This window comes from Prionailurus bengalensis, chromosome E2 (genome assembly GCF_016509475.1).
Source record: "Prionailurus bengalensis isolate Pbe53 chromosome E2, Fcat_Pben_1.1_paternal_pri, whole genome shotgun sequence".
NCBI lineage: Eukaryota > Metazoa > Chordata > Mammalia > Carnivora > Felidae > Prionailurus > Prionailurus bengalensis.
Window position 1 is genome coordinate 31307481 of NC_057352.1, and position 16564 is coordinate 31324044.

The 16564-nt window shown below is 34.4% G+C and overlaps 1 protein-coding gene across 4 annotated transcripts in view; it reads left to right on the forward strand.

Moving 5' to 3' along the window:
* The first annotated feature begins 9834 nt into the window (after nucleotides 1-9834).
* The window catches only part of CHD9 (chromodomain helicase DNA binding protein 9), a 156175-nt gene continuing 149445 nt past the window's right edge, over nucleotides 9835-16564 (forward strand). For 2 of the 4 annotated variants that reach the window (XM_043599197.1, XM_043599199.1), the window contains exon 1: nucleotides 9835-11469. In XM_043599197.1, coding sequence (XP_043455132.1) covers nucleotides 10012-11469 — 1458 coding nt within the window. In that variant the 5' untranslated portion in view covers nucleotides 9835-10011. The remainder of the gene's footprint in view (nucleotides 11470-16564) is intronic. The other 2 variants (XM_043599198.1, XM_043599200.1) reach the window with 1 other exon arrangement.

Sequence of the window (16564 nt, forward strand, 5' to 3'; positions counted from 1 at the left end):
TTTTTGATGTGTTACGTGTAAAATTCGGTGGCATTATTTCCACTGACAATATTGTGTAACCTTCACTACTGTCTTCCGTTTCTTCCCTACCTCCCTAAACAGAAACTACTCATTAAGAGATAACTCCTTATTTTTCCCTCTCCCTAGCCTCTGGTAATCTCTAATCCTTTTATCTTTAGGAATTTGCCTATTCCACATATTCTAAATATTTTGTATAGTGGAATCATATAATATTTTCCCTTTTGTGTCTACTTATTATACTTAGCATAATGTTTTCTAGGTTCATCCACATTGTAGCAGGTATCAGAACTCTATCCCCTTTTTATGGTTGGATCACATTCCATTTTAGGTATCTACCAGATTTTGTTCATTTGTCTGTTGATGGATACTTGGACTGTTTTCAACTTTTGGCTGTTGTGAATAATGCCGCTATGAACTTTTGCATATAAATATTTGGGTCTCTGTTTCTAATTCTTTGGGGTGTATAGTTTGTATCTAGAAGTAGAATTCCTGGGTTATATGGTAATTCTTTAACTTTTTAAGGAACAACCACACTTTTTCATAGTGGCTGTGCCATTTTACATTACTAATGGCAATGTAGGAGTATTCCAACTTTCCCACATCTTTTCAAACACTTGTTACTTTTCATTTTTAAAATAATATTCCTAGTAGTTGTGAAGTGAAATCTTATTGTGATTTTGATTTGCGTTCTCCTAATGACTGATGTTGAATATCTCTGTTAATTGGGCATGCCTGCATCTTCTTTGGATAAATGTTTATTGAAGTCCTTTGTCCATTTTAAAATTGGGTTGAGTATAGTAGTGAGTTTTTGGGAGTTCTTTATAAATTCTAGATATTGGGGCGCCTGGGTGGCTCAGTCGGTTAAGCGGCTGACTTCGGCTCAGGTCACGATCTTGCGGTCCGTGAGTTCGAGCCCCGCGTCGGGCTCTGTGCTGACAGCTCAGAGCCTGGAGCCTATTTCAGATTCTGTGTCTCCCTCTCTCTGACCCTCCCCCGTTCATGCTCTCTCTCTGTCTCAAAAATAAAAATAAACGTTAAAAAAAATTTTTTTTAGAAATAATAAATTCTAGATATTAAACTTTTATCAGATACATGATTTGCAAATATTTTCTCCCATTCTGTGGGTTGTCTTTTTACTCTGTTGATAGTATTCTTTGGTGCACAAGTTTTTAATTTTTATGAAGTTCAATTTATCTTTTTTTTCTTCTTTTATTACCTGTGCTTTTGATATTATATTTAAGAAACCATTGCTAATCCAGAGTCAGGAAGATTTGCCCCTATGGTTTCTTCTAATAGTGTTACAGTTTTAGCTCTTAAATTTAGATCTTTGATATATTTCAGTTGATTTTTTTTATGGTGTAAGGTAAGAGTTCAGCTTTATTCCTTTGCATGTGGCTCTCCAGTTTTCCCAACATCAGTTGTAGAAGAGACTATTTTTTCCCCATTGAATGTTCTTGGCACTCTTGTCAAAAATCAGTTGACCATGTGAAGGTTTACTTTTGGACTTTCCCTACTATTCCATCAGTCTATATTGTCTATCCTTATGCCAATACCACATGTTTTGATTACTGTAGTTTTGTGGTAAGTTTTGAAAGTGGGAAGTGTGGGTCTTCCAACTTTGTTCTTTTTCAATATTGTTTTGGCTCTTCTGGGTCCCTTGAAATTCCATATGAATTTTGGGATGAGTTTTTTTTGTATATGCAAAAAATCATTGGAATTTTGATAGAAATTGCATTGAATGTGTAGATTGCTTTGGGTATTAATGTCATCTCAACAATATTAAGTCTTCCAGTCCATGTACACAGGATGTTTTTCCATTTATTTAGATCTACCTTAATTCCTTTCAGCAGTGTTTTGTCTTCAAAACAATGTATAGTCTTCAGTGTACACATCTTACATGTCTTTCATTAAATTTATTCCTAAGTATCTTATTTTCTAATGCTATTGTAAATGGAATTGTTTTCTTTCTTCCTTTCTTTCCCTTTCTATTTTATTTTTAAGTAATCTCTATGTTTAAGTAATTCTTTCTTGTTCTCTTTCTTTCTTTCTTTCTTTCTTTCTTTCTATTTTATTCACACCCAATGTGGGACTTAGGCTCACAACCCTTAGGTCAAGAGTCACACACTCTACCAACTGATCCAGACAGGTCCCCCAATGGAATTGTTTTCTTTATTTCCTTTACATAGTGTTGATTACTGTCTCACAGAAATACAACTGGTTTTTCTGCATAGATTTGTATCCTACAATTTTGCTGAATTTGTTTATTAGCTCTAACAGTTTGTGTGTATGTTTTCTACACACATACAAGATCATGTAATCTGTGAACAGAGATAACTGTACCTTTTCCTTTCTAATTCAGGTGGCTTTTCTTTTACTTTCTTGCCTGTTTTCTCTGGCTAGATCCTTCAGTCTACGTTGAATACAAGTAGTGAAAGTGGGCATCCTTGTCTTGTTCCTGATTTGGGGACAAAAGCTTTCATTCTGTTACTATTGAGTTTGATGTTAGGTGTTAAGTTGTTTATATAGGGCCTTTATCATATTGAGGAAATTCCTTTCTATTCCTATTTTATTAAGTGTTTTTATCATGAAAGGGCACTGGAAAGGTAGTAGATTTTGTCATATGCTTTTTTTGCATCAATTGATATGATGATGTTCTTTTACCTTCTGTCTATTCATGCAGTGTATTATATCGATTGACTTTTGTATGTTAATTACCCTTACACTTGTAGGATAATTCTCACTTTTTCATATAATACACCGTATATGTACATATATGTATACAATGCTGTGGGATTTGGTCTGCTAATATTTTGTTGACAATTTCTCCATCTATGTTTATAAGAGATATTAGTCTTTAGTGTCTTGTTTTTTGGTTTTGAGTTTTTTGCCTTGTGATGTCTTTGGCTTCATTATCAGGCATAATGTTGGTCTCACAAAATGAGTTAGAAAGTACTTCTACCTTTTTATTTTTGTGGAACAAGTTGAGAAGAATTGGTGGTGTCAATTCTTTAAGTATTTGGTAGAGTTCAATATTAAAGCCATCTGGTCCTGGACTTTTGTCCAGGGAAGTTTGGGAAGTTTTTGATTACAGATTCAATCTTATTTGTTATAGGTCTATTTAGATTTTCAGTTTCTTTTTGAGTCAATTTTTGTAGTTTACATGACATGTAATTTGTTCATTTCATCTAAGTTTATCCAATTTATTGGTGTGTAGTGTTCATATTATTCTTATTTAAAAAGGACTTATTCTTATATAAAAAGGACTTATACAGTACTTCCATAGCCTTATAAGATATGTAATATCCTCTCTTGTTTCTGTTTTTAGTAATTGGGATCTTGTCAATTTTGTTGATCTTTTCAGAGAACTAATGTTAAATTTAATTGATTTTCCTCTTTTGTTTTTCTCTTCTTTATTTCATTTATCTCCGCTCTATTATTTCTTTCTGCTTCCTTTGCATTTAGTTTGCTTATTGCTTTTAAAAAAAAATTTTTTTAATGTCTATTTTTGAGAGACAGCGTGTGAGCAGGGGAGAGGCAGAGAGAGAGGGAGACATCGAATCCAAAGCAGGCTCCAGCCTCCTAGGTGTTAGCAGAGATCCCAAGGCGGGGCTCAAACCCACGAACCTCGAGATCATGACCTGAGCCAAAGTCAGGTGCTCAACCTACTGAGCCACCGAGGTGTCCCAAGTTTGCTTATTTTTTTAAGGTGTACAGTTAGGTTATCAATTTGAGATTTTTTTTAATGCGGTTGTTTACAAGTATAAATTTCCCTTAGACCATTGCTTTTGCTGCATCATAACTTTTGCTTGTGTTTTCATTTTTATTCATCTGAGGGTATTTTCTAGTATCTCTTTATTTTTTATATAGGATTTTTCACATTTCAATAAGCTGGAAAAATTTTTGCTGATAGCTTTGAAAAGAGAAGCTGTAGGGGAGACATAAGTCTTCAAGAATTTGAAGGTTGTCATAATTAGGTTTGTTTTAAACAATCAAAGTACATGCCTAGGAAGGCAGGAGGAAAATTGAACTTCTAAAGAAATTTTTAATAGATATTCAAGTAGTTTCCTTAACAGGAACTGTTCTAGAAGTTGATAGACCTTTTTTTTTCTTTTTTCTTTTTTTAAACAAAGAAATGGTAAATTGAAGTTTGCCAGCTTTTTATTTTGCCAAGTAAAGATATTCTTTAAAATGACAGATAAATATTTCTAGGTACAACTTAAGTGTTTTGGTCACTGTTATTGAGAGAGTTGCTATTTGCTATCCAAAAATAACTTTAAATTTTGCCACAGTAAAAAAGTTAATCAAGTGTTAGGCCAGAGAAATTTTGAACAGTGAAATAGCTCCCTATTGCCTCTAGGATAAAGTCCAGATTTCTTAACATGGCTAATTTAAAGCCTTAGATATCTGACCTCTGCTTGCCTCTCAACATCTCTGTTTTGGCTAGTAGTATGCTCTGGCCACACTACACTATTGAGTAGTTCTCTAAATGCTAAGTCCTCCTTTACCTCTGGGCATTTCTTGTAGTGTTTCCACTGTGTCCTTGCCAGTTTTAGGAATAATGCAAGAGAGTGAAAGGATTGTAAAACACCTGTTTCCTATTTTAATAGGGGTTACTGCTTCCTTTATTTAATACAGTACTTTATAATTAACCTTTGAGGCAGACAGGACTGTAGTTAATAGTTTGTGTTGTTATGTTATTTGTTTTCTGTTTTTTGGGTTTTTTGTTTTGTTTTGTTTTGTTTTTTACAGATGAAAACAAATAGTATGTGATCTTCTCAAAATCATACAGCTAGGAAGTGGAAGAGGCAGGACTCTCGTCTATGTTTCGTTTTAGGGATCATGTTCTTCCTAATTCTTATGCAGTCATCCACTGATTCAGCAAAAATTTATTGTGTGCCTACTAAGCTAGGCAACATACTAAGGATACGAGGATGATAAAGGTGTTCCTTTTTTTTCCCGAGGGTATATAGTCTAGTGGAGAGAAAATAAAAAGAAACATAATACAGATTTATAATGGAGTGTTATTTGTAGTATGCACAGGTTACTAGACAGTTGAATCAGGTGATTCTGAAGCTGAATTTTCTCCAAATATAAATTTGAAATAGCTATGAGTAGCTCATAAACAAAGTAAAAATTAATGTAGCACAAATTTAATGTATAGAAATGCTGAAGAGATGACTTAATAGAAAACGAATAATTTGGTAGGGATCAGTGCTCTTCGTATTAAATGGGATGAGACTCTTAATGTGTAGAATTTACTGGGAAGACTAATTCATTTAGTAGAAAAATATTGAGAGATTTATTTGGAGAATACAGAGATGTCTTGGAAAGAAAGCAACTGTTAGATATTGAGGAAGTCAATTTACAATTGAAGTATGTTTATATACATAAATCCTGTTTCAGAACTCATATTCAGTGATTTTGTTTTTACTCTTAAGGCCCAGTTCAAGTGTTAGCTCATCTCTATGCCTTTGCCGATCTTCTCCAGAAATAATTAACTGCGATCTAATCTGTGCCACCATAACATAGTGCTGTGTATACATCTCTGCTAAGGCATATATCACTATGTGTTTATGTGTTTTCTTCCCCTCTGGATTATGAACTTTGTGAAGGCAGGGATTCTCTCCTTTTGATGTTTGAATCCGTTTTGTTTGATCCTCAGGTCATTGGCATCCAGTAAATATAGAAATGAAGATAGAGAAGTAATTTCATTTTGATTCTAAATACTGTCTCAACCTTAGAAGAATTCCGTCCCCCATATGTATTCTTTTAATGTACTTAATCGATAAGGCCCCCTACAGCAGTACTCCCAACGTTTCTGCCTTTATTTTCTATTTTTCTTCCTTTGTTATATACCCTCTGCAATGGTCATACTGTACTTACTTCCTTCATGCTATTTCTTTATTCCTGAATTCTTTGACCTTCCCTTCCAGTCCTTTTCTAATAAGACTTCTTCAAATGCTAACTGTTCCAAGAAGTTTTTCCTGAATAACTTGCCAAAAATGTTATTTTTATAAATTATCTTCTCGATGAACCTGTGCCTCTCTTAGGACAGTTACCATATTTTATTCAATATGTACTGTGTTTTTCTCGTGCCATTCCCCCCTTTTTCCTCCATTTAAATTCTGAACTTCCTGAGGGCAGAAACTTTTGCAGTTTCTACAGAGTTGCTTTGGATATAATAGACAGTCCATAAATATTTGCCTAATTAAACAACAAGTTAAAACAAGCTTGATGTGATATTTTCATAAAGTTAGAAAATGGTACATTTACAGAATAAATTACGACACTAGATGTTAAATGAGCCTTGTGTCAGTTGTAGAATAAACTGTTCAAATCAGAAAACGTGGCTTTATTAGATTTTTGTGCATTTTTTCGTAGTTCACCTTCAGTCTCAGTTTTTATAACTAAGGTCGACTACTTACATATATCTTATCACATATGGAATCTGTATCTTCTTAGTATAGTATTGGTGTTTACATTATTAGATGTTCCTCTTATGTACTTACTTTTAGCAAAAAACAAGTAACATGCTGATAATGTTCTGTTTACATGTCTAAATTCCCTCAGGTATCAATTACTACTTATCATCGACTTTGTGTAGGTTGTTGTTTATCCATAAATGTTTATTGGATGAGAAAATGGCAAACTTGTTCTTTTTGTTTTTAATGTTTTATTTAAAAAAAAAATTTTTTTTTAATGTTTATTTTTGACAGAGAGAGAGACAGAGCCTGAGCGAGGGAGGGGCAGAGAGAGAGGGAGACACAGAATCCGAAGCAGGATCCAGGCTCTGAGCTGTCAGCACAGAGCCGGACGCGGGGCTCGAACTCACAGACCGCGAGATCATGACCTGAGCTGAAGTCGGACGCTCAACCGACTGAGCCACCCAGGCACCCCTGTTTTATTTATTTTTGAGTGAGAGAGAGAGAGAGCGTGAGCAGGGGAGGGGTAGAGAGAGAGGGAGAAACAGAATCCAAAGCAGGCTCCAGGCTCTGAGCTGTCACTGTAGAGCCTGATGTGGGGCTCGAACCCATGAACCATGAGATCATGACCTGAGCCAAAGTCGGATGCTTAACTAACTGAGCCACCCAGGTGCCCCTAGACTTGGTTTCTTAATTAAAATGTCTCCTTCTCCCATATTTTTGTTAAGCTTCAGGTTATATAAATGTAGAAAACACTCTGCTTTAGCATAATTTACCATCATGTACAAAATTGCAAAGACTGTACCAGTTCTTTCCTGTATGGACTGTTTTGTTACTGCTCTGATATATATTTATTTCCAGAGCAGTTTCCTAAAAATTCTTTAACTGTTTTTTTTAAGAACAAATGTATAAGCATATAGTAAATCTGTATAAATTAATAATGTTTTATGTTTATTTATATTTAAGTTCACTGTTATCACAGTAAATAGAACTATATGAACTAATGTCATATCTGTCAACATTCAGTTGGGCAGTAGATTTTTATAGTTCTGGGTTCTGAACTCTTGAAGTAATACATTCTCATTATTTAAGAAGTTAATCCTAAGATGCATATTTTTTCCCCCTTTAATATCTCTGAAATTGGGATGTGTCTCAGTCAGTATTTCCCAGGTGGCTGTCATGGAGTCGTTGTCTGTGTGTACACAAAGTTAGTCATGGTTCTTTATCTTGCCATCGCCTCAGTTGGGCTATGTATGATAGTACCACATGTGTTTGTTATTTAAAATATCTTTACAAATATACTCTGTTTTTCAGTATTTAACCACAAAGGCATTGATTACGTAGAGAGGCACAGAAACAGAGTAGCAGAGCATAAATTTAATATTAGTGAAGCAAATATTTGTTGAAGAAATGACAGCAATTCCACATTTACTTACAGAGCAACAATCAAGTGCTTTATGGACCAAGCAGAGTACCTCAAGGCAGAAGAAATTGTCAGATCCTTTGGAATAAGACTAAGTCTAAAAACCTTTAAAAAGGTCATTTCGTTCATTATAAAATAAAAATGTGAAGTGGTATAGTGCCATAGTTTAATTGACGGCATTTTTTTTTCTTCATGTTATATCAGGTAATGATGTATCTCATATTTGATGATGTATTGGATTTGGTAACTTTCATTGTATCTCATTTTATGTTCCTCTTGATAATCATACATCCATATAAAAGCATAAGACACGGATTTCCTGATGAATGACTTAGGTATACATAAAAGTTCCCTAGTCTGGAGTCTGAAGCTGAAAATAAGATATGCTCCAGAGAAGTGATTTAACCTACCTTATATTTTTCTAATGGCTTTGTTCATTGCAGACCACATAGCCCTTCATCTGTTCCATCTCACAATTATAAAATCTAGAAAAATAATTTTTTTCTGTATTTCATTTCTAAAATCATATATTTGTTAAAGCACTTGGATACCATTGTGCTTAACAATGAGTCAATTTCTAATTACAATTAATATAGACTTCGGTAGGTTTTACTTTTCAGAATTTTTCAAAAGTATTTCTACATTAAAATAGTGAACATTTTGTTTAGGAAATTTGTATTTCCTAATATGGACCTCCCAAAATAGAAGTTCTGGAAAAGTTTCTTAGGCCTTTGCTAATTTTTTTTTTAAGTTTCTTTCTTTTTTTGAGAGAGACAGAGATAGCGCAAGTAAGGGAGGGGCAGAGAGAGAGAGAGGTGAGAGAGAGAATCCCAAGCGGCCTCCGCACTGCCAGTGGGGCTTGAACCCAAGCCATGGGGCTTGAAGCCCCATGATCATGCAATCATGATCTGAGCTGAGAGCAAGAGTTGGACACTTAACCAACTGAGCCGCCCAGGCGCCCCTGGCCTTTACTAATTTTTAAATAAACTAATATGTAGAGGAGCAGGAACCTCCATTTGTGGTTCTCTGTGTAAGACAGTAGGGCAGAGCCATAAATTGCCTTTATGAAAAAATGTTTGGAATAATACAGGCCTAGAAGAAAATTAGCTAGCCATTTCATGTTAATGAGTAACCCATTAGATCCTTTCCACACATAAGTAGCGTGTATGTTTGTGTATATATACATATATTTACATAAATGTAATCATTTTTTCTCTTAAGACTATCATAAGACTAATTTATTGCTTAGCTCAAGCTGCTACTGTTTATTTTTGCCTTAGTTTGATTGTCACCACACATTTATTTGCACAGTTTAGTAAGTAAGCAATATTTGTATTCCAAATGATCTACTGGGACAAGGGGGGAGACTTAGGGACAGAGTAATGAATATGACTATTAACAGGAAGGTGCTTGCTTTTGCTACATGGATATCTAAATCAGTTGGTTCTTAGGAAGGCTCATCTTCCATGGGGGTGGGTAAGGGGACCATGGTAGCAATATGTGGGAACATCCCCAACCTATCACCTGTCTGCATGGTCTGTCAACTGACCAGATAGCTAACTCATCTCATTTGGGCCAATCTGAGAAGGTCTGATGTCAGCTATCTTAACATTACTTTCAAGTGTAATACATACATTTTTTATGCATGCCAAAGCTGCTAGGGAGTGATGCTAGGGAGTGATGGCCATTTCATGGTCTAAGTGAAAGTCTGACATACCATTCTCAAGTTTACATTCTATCAAAATATATGAACTTCAAAATGAAAGTAATATGCACTATTACTTTTAAATACATATAGTCATGTCCCATGCACCACCATTTTTTTCCTTGTAAGGAATATTAATGAGCTTTTTGCAATGAATTATTCTATAAAAAATACTGTACACTGAGATTGTAGGTTTTTAAAATCATATATAAACTTTGTAGAACTTTAATGAATACTCATCATTAAACTTGGATTGCTTTTTCTTATTTTCCTAGGATTCTGACACTTCATGACATGTCATTATCTAGAGCAATAATGAACATTGACCTGTTTCGGATTAGTTGATGACCTTTGGAAATGATCCAATAGTATCTACTACAGAGAAGCTGAATATACTTCATTTGGAGTGAACAGCTCAGATCGTCACTGGATTTTTCAAGATGACAGATCCAATGATGGACTTTTTTGATGATGCCAATCTTTTTGGTGAGACCTTAGAAGGTTTGTCAGATGATGCATTTGTACAGCCAGGACCTGTTTCACTAGTCGATGAATTGAACCTGGGTGCAGAATTTGAACCTTTGCACATAGACTCACTCAACCATGTTCAAGGTACTCCAACACATCAGAAGATAACTGATTATGAGCAGTTAAATCAGTTTGATTCAATGAAATTTCACCAGGTCAATCAGCCTTTTGGTAGCCCAGCTGAACACGTGTTATCTCCACACTCTCAGTTTAATTGTTCTCCAATCCATCCCCCAAACCAACCCAATGGTTTGTTTCCAGATGTAGCAGATGGCAGTCCAATGTGGGGCCATCAGACAGCTACCAGCATTTCAAATCAAAATGGGTCTCCTTTCCACCAACAAGGACATTCTCACCCTATGCATCCAAATAAAAGCTTTGTGGTACACCATGACTTTGCCTTATTTCAGGCCAGTGAACAACAAACACAGTGCACTTCACTACGCTCACAGCAAAACAGAAACAGTCTTAACCCAGGGCAAAATTCTCTTAGCCAGTCTAAAAATTTTATGGATGTTAATGTTTCTGGTCCACACAGAGTCAGTGTTAGCCACCCATCACAAATTACGAATGCATCTACGTCGCAACAGTCTCTTTCAATGCAGCAATTTTCTCAAACATCAAACCCTTCAGTACACTTCCTCAAGTGTAGCAATCACCAAGAAGGGAATTTTAATGGACCTTCTCCAAATATGACTTCTTGTTCTGTCAGTAATTCACAGCAGTTTTCTTCACATTATTCCTTTTCCAGTAATCACGTCTCACCCAACAGTCTTCTGCAGTCCTCTGCTGTTCTTGCACCTAATCATACAAATCAGGCTTTATCAGATTTTACTGGAAGTAATTCCTTTTCACCTCATAGGGGAATCAAGCAAGACTCCACTCAGCATATGCTAAATCCCAATACATCGTTGAATTCAAGTAATTTCCAAATGTTGCATTCATCACATCCTCAGGGTAATTATAGCAATTCAAAATTATCTCCTGTGCACATGAACTTCCCAGATCCTGTTGACTCAGGAACTCAAATGGGCCATTTCAATGATCACGTAGAAACTAATGGCTTTTCATCTTTAGAAGAGAATTTACTTCATCAAGTAGAGTCTCAAACTGAGCCATTCACGGGACTTGACCCAGAAGACCTCCTGCAGGAGGGTCTCCTTCCCCAGTTTGATGAGGCAACATTTGGACAGGATCATTCAAGTCATGTTTTAGATCATGACCTTGAACGGCAGTTTACTTCACATCTGGTAACTCGGCCTTCAGAGATGGCTCAAACTCAGTTGCACAGTCCAGTTCGCAGTTGGCATTCATCACTTTCGAATCATCAGCATTTACATGACAGAAATCGCCTATATTTACAGCGACAGGTTTGTAGCTCTTTTATTTTGATGATTTGGGGTAGGATGGACTTTTACTCATTGAGTTAATTTTATGTGAGACCTATCCAAGGTTGCTCAAACTCAGTCATTCTATTAGGTGAATATGCATATTTTGACATAGGTTTTGTTGCTTTAACGGTCTTATATTTGGAAATTATTCATTGATGCGCTCAGAGCAATACGTTAACTTCTATATTTAGAAAATAGTCAGGTTTTAAGACCTTTTTGTAGCTTTCAATTATAATTGCCTTTAATGAAACAATTTATTATCAAAAAGGAAAACTTAACCATAATTAGAAGGAAAACAGTAGACTGGGAACGTTTTATCGCAATGTTTATCATGTTAATACTCTATAAAGAGCTCATATAAATTTATAAGCAAACTTTTAAGACCTCAGTTGATAACTGGATAAAGCATAGGAGCTGAAATTTCATAAAAAGGTAAGTTGAGCTAATAAAACATTCAGAATAATATACAACTTTAATAATTCAGTTTGCAGTGTGGTTTCATTTTTATGTATTAGAAAAAAATGTTAATGCTTAATGCTGGTGAATTTATGGTGAAATTGGAACTTACAGACCTTTGTCAACTGATACAGGTATTTTGGAAAACAACTAGGTTGTATATTTGAATATAAAAATACTTTATTACAATACCCCAAACGTGGCAAAAGTAATATATCCAAAGATATTTATCTTCTGCTATCTATACAGGACAGTTGGAAGCATCATAGTTTATTATCATAGTGTATTAGGTGGACTATCACAAACATTAAAAAGACTTTGAAGACTAATACCGAATACCATGTTAATGATGTGGGAAAAGTATAATTCAAAATTAAGATCACAGTAAAGTGGTTAAGAGTACAGGCTCAGGTACCAAACTACCTGGGTTAGAATCTTAGCTACTGTTAATACTAGCTGTGTGACTTTTAGCTAATTATAGAATTTCTATGTGCCTCATTTGCTTTACCTTTCAAATGTGGAATAATAACAGGACCTACGTAGTAGAGCTTTGGTAAGGATTTAAAAAGTTATAATATGTAAAAGTACTTAGAACTATGCTTAGTACGTAGTAAGCACTTAATAAACATTTTTATAATTATGCTTTTTCTCATAGCAGTATGAAAATATGCATATGAAAAAAATATTGAAATAGATTCTTTCAGTCAGGGTAGTACAATTATACTTTGTTTTCTATAGTTTTTGTCATGCTACCATGTTGCTTTTATAATAAAAAGGTATTTAATGTAACATTTTATCATTTGTCTGAAATCACGTTAAATTCAGGATTTCTAAAATGCTTCAGTTCCTTGGTTACCTGTGAGATTTGGTGGACAATGTCATATATCACAGTACTTAAAATTAAACATGTAGGGACCATTCATTCCTTTCAGAGCTTTCAAGTGTTTAAAGAAGATAAAAATCTTTATTTTTTTCCCTTAGCTTGATTTTATTTGTTTCAAGTGGTATTTTCAGTACATTTTTTTGAAATGTTTAGATAGATTTTAACATATTTAAAAGTCAGTCATAAACCCTCCCTTCTCTTTTGTAGCCTGAGTAGAATATTATGATTTTGCTCCCTCTACTGGAAGAGGACCAAGCATCCTCTTTAGAAGGACCCTGGGAAAAACCTCTACTGCTTGAACCTAGGGTCATCTGTCCACTTAATATGCAGATTTCTGACTAGTTGGACTAGTCATGTTGTCTAGTGTATACTTGACGTTATGAAGCCCAAAATTTATTTACTGTTTACTTTTATTTTTCTAGGGGCCTTGTCATCAATTTTTTTTTAAATTCATGTATTTCTAAACATTTCTGTTGGCTTTAAAAGAAGTTATAGATCTGGAATGAATAAAGGGTAATATAAGTAACTAAAGTAGTCCCTTTTGCTAGCATGTTGATAGTATTGTCTCAGAGAAATTTTTTTCAGACCCATTCAGACCCATGCTTTCATAAACCATCTTCCTCTACTGATACATTCATAAGGCTTTGTTTAAATCCATTCACCTTTTTGTTCCAGAGTTTTTGTTTTGCTAACATCTCATTCTTTATGTTAGGTGTTCAAAAACAGGTAAAAGGCAGTTGGTTTGGAATATTTTGTTGACTTATCAAAAAGCTGTTCTCAAGTTTCCTATTATTTCTTAGTGCTAATAATATTTGGGAGTTGTTGGTTGTGGGGGTGAAGACGAGGGATGGATTTGGTAGAGAAGGTGGAGGATGATTATGACTGAGTTTTATGAATTGTATATAGGTTTTATATGTACTGAATCATAGGTCACATATCCTAAATACGTGAAATTTGATTTAATATGTGTAATTTTAATAAATTTTGGTGGAGATTACAAGTTTTTTTGGCTATGTAATTTTCAGAATGTTCTGAATGGTTATAGTTACTACATAGAAAAATTGCTGTATTAATGAGTAGGTCTTCTTACGTTATTATGGTCTTTCCCCAGATTCTTTGGAAATAAATTTTTTTCTTTTAGATTTTTTTTAACTGTCTCTCTTAATTGCAGTAGTTTCATTTCAGACTAAATTAGCATAGTTGAATGTATATAGACATTAGAGATTAAAAATAATCTCTTATGTGGTATAACTTTTGGCTTATCCAAATAAAAAAAATGAGATTCATTTTATTATAGCCAAAACAAGATATTCTTTAACCTAATGTGTGAAAATTCATAATGGCACTCTATTCAGAATTCTAGAAAGCTTCAGTGAGAGTGTTGGATATGTAAAGAATACTTCTAAGCCTTGCTTTTTCTTATGTCCCAACTGAGGTCAGGCGGTTGTGGATATAATTTCAAATATCTTGAAGTAAGTACTCTGAAGTCTGTGTCAGTCATTAAAAACAGTGAATATTGCTGAGAACATTTCTTATATAATTGACTCTAGAATTTTACCAAGAGAAAAGAAAAAGGGTAAGAAGCTATAGCAAGTGTTCCTAAATGTAAGTACTCACTAAACATAAAGAAAATACTAGCTTATTTTCCTGTGTAATTTTTAGAGCATAGGAATTTCGAGAAAAAAATGCTATAAACTTTTCATTGCTCTCTTATGACAGACACCTTCTGCTATTTTGTAACACAAAATCTTTCATTTTTGTCTTCTTTGTAAAGTAGAAATAACATTATGTGATCTCTCAATGTTTATAAATTCAATTTAATGTAAGTTTGATAGCCGTGTAAAATATGTGGATAGCTGAAATAGCATTCAAAACAAAAAATATAATTTTAGGATGTACATAATTCCTTGTTGGTTTCATACTGTGATGAATTTATTACTTTATTTAGTACCTTGAATTTTTCGTTTTCTTCCCAAGGATAGGGAAGGTTTTTAAACAAAGTAGAGAAACACCTGTTTGAATAGCCTATGTCAGACACATTTTAAAACAATGAATTTTTTTGTGATAAAAAATTTAATATGTGGTTTTTTAAAAAATTGGACCATATAGAAAACAAACAAGTTAAAAATAAGTTACTTGTGGGGCACCTGGGTGGCTCAGGCAGTTAACCGACTGACTTTGGCTCAAGTCGTGTTCTCATAGTTTGTGAGTTCAAGGCCCCATCGGGTTCTGTGTTGACAGCTCAGAGCCTGGAGCCTGCTTCAGATTCTGTGTCTCCCTCTCTCTCTCTGCCCCTCCCCGGCTCACACCACACACACACACACACACACACACACACACACACACACACACTTTCTCTCTTTCTCCCCCCCAAATAAATAAACATTAAAAAAAATTTTTTTTAATGTTACTTGTAATACCACTACCAAAGATGCCATTGTTGATATTTTGCTGTATGAGTTTCCAGTGAGATCTGTTGTTTGTCTCATCCCTGTCCTTCACCTACATATTTTTGCATTTTTAAGAAATAAAGTTGAGGTCATTATAGTTCATGCTTTTTGGCAAGTGGCTCTTTTCACCTTCCAGTTACTATGTTGCAGACATTTTTCAAGTCATTAACTGTTTTCTTAAAATGATTTTGAATGGCTGAATAGTTTAACCATTACAAGATTGCTAAAAGTACCACATAAAAAATAAGGTTATTATTGAGCACTGGAAAAATCTGAATCATGTTTAATTAAAATATATTTATATTTTTCTTGCATATATTACCATTACAATTCAGTTTAAAATAGATGTGTAGCAATAGCAAATATTATAATGACTAACATGTAGAGTACCTACTTTGTGTTAAGCAGTATTCTGAATACTTTAGCATACAGTAATACATGGATCCCTCACAACACTCCTTTTATTTGGATACAGTTATTTCCTTGAGTTTCTGTGGGAGGAAACTGAAATACAGAGAAATTAAATAGTATATACCCCAAGTGACACACACAGCTAGTGTGGAGATAGCCAGTGGCCAGACTGGATTCAAACCAAGTTTAAGTCCATTATATTGTTGTCTTACCCACTTTTACTTTCCTTCAAAGTATGTTAGTACATTGTAATATGTAACAATAATATACTAAATGATTTTTCCCTACTCATCCCCTCCCCCTTTCAAAAATCTACCCTACTGATGAGGCAGAAACTTGCTTTAGAATCTTTAAGTGGAAAAGAGCATGCATCTCATGTATTCTGGCCATGTTGGCAAATAGTTTATCCATTACCAAAGGGAAAAACACTCCCAGAACAAAGAGAAATAAACCAAAATAGCTATTGCTTCCAAGAGTGTTGAGACATTTTTAATAAAACTGTATAATAAGAAGGTAACAACAAATGCTCTAAAGATAAATGTGATCATTATCTTCAAGTGTTTAAAGAACGTTAGAGGTCAGAATTAGGCCTGCTAAGTGAAAGTCACAGAAAAGTGGATTATCATTTGATACTAAGGAAGAAGTTTGAAGTTCCTTTCAATGAAAGGAGGTAAATAGAATGGCTCAGATGTGTCACAGAAAGAATTCCTATAGTGGGTGTAAGATGGACTAAATTGGTAGGTTCTTTTCAACTCTTAAGACTCTGCAGTTGTAATTTTGGGTTTCATTGCAGGACATATCATTCATATTGCCTGTTTAGCTCGTGAGTGGTGATTACAAATAATGAAGAAAGAGAAAGAAATATGACAGCTTT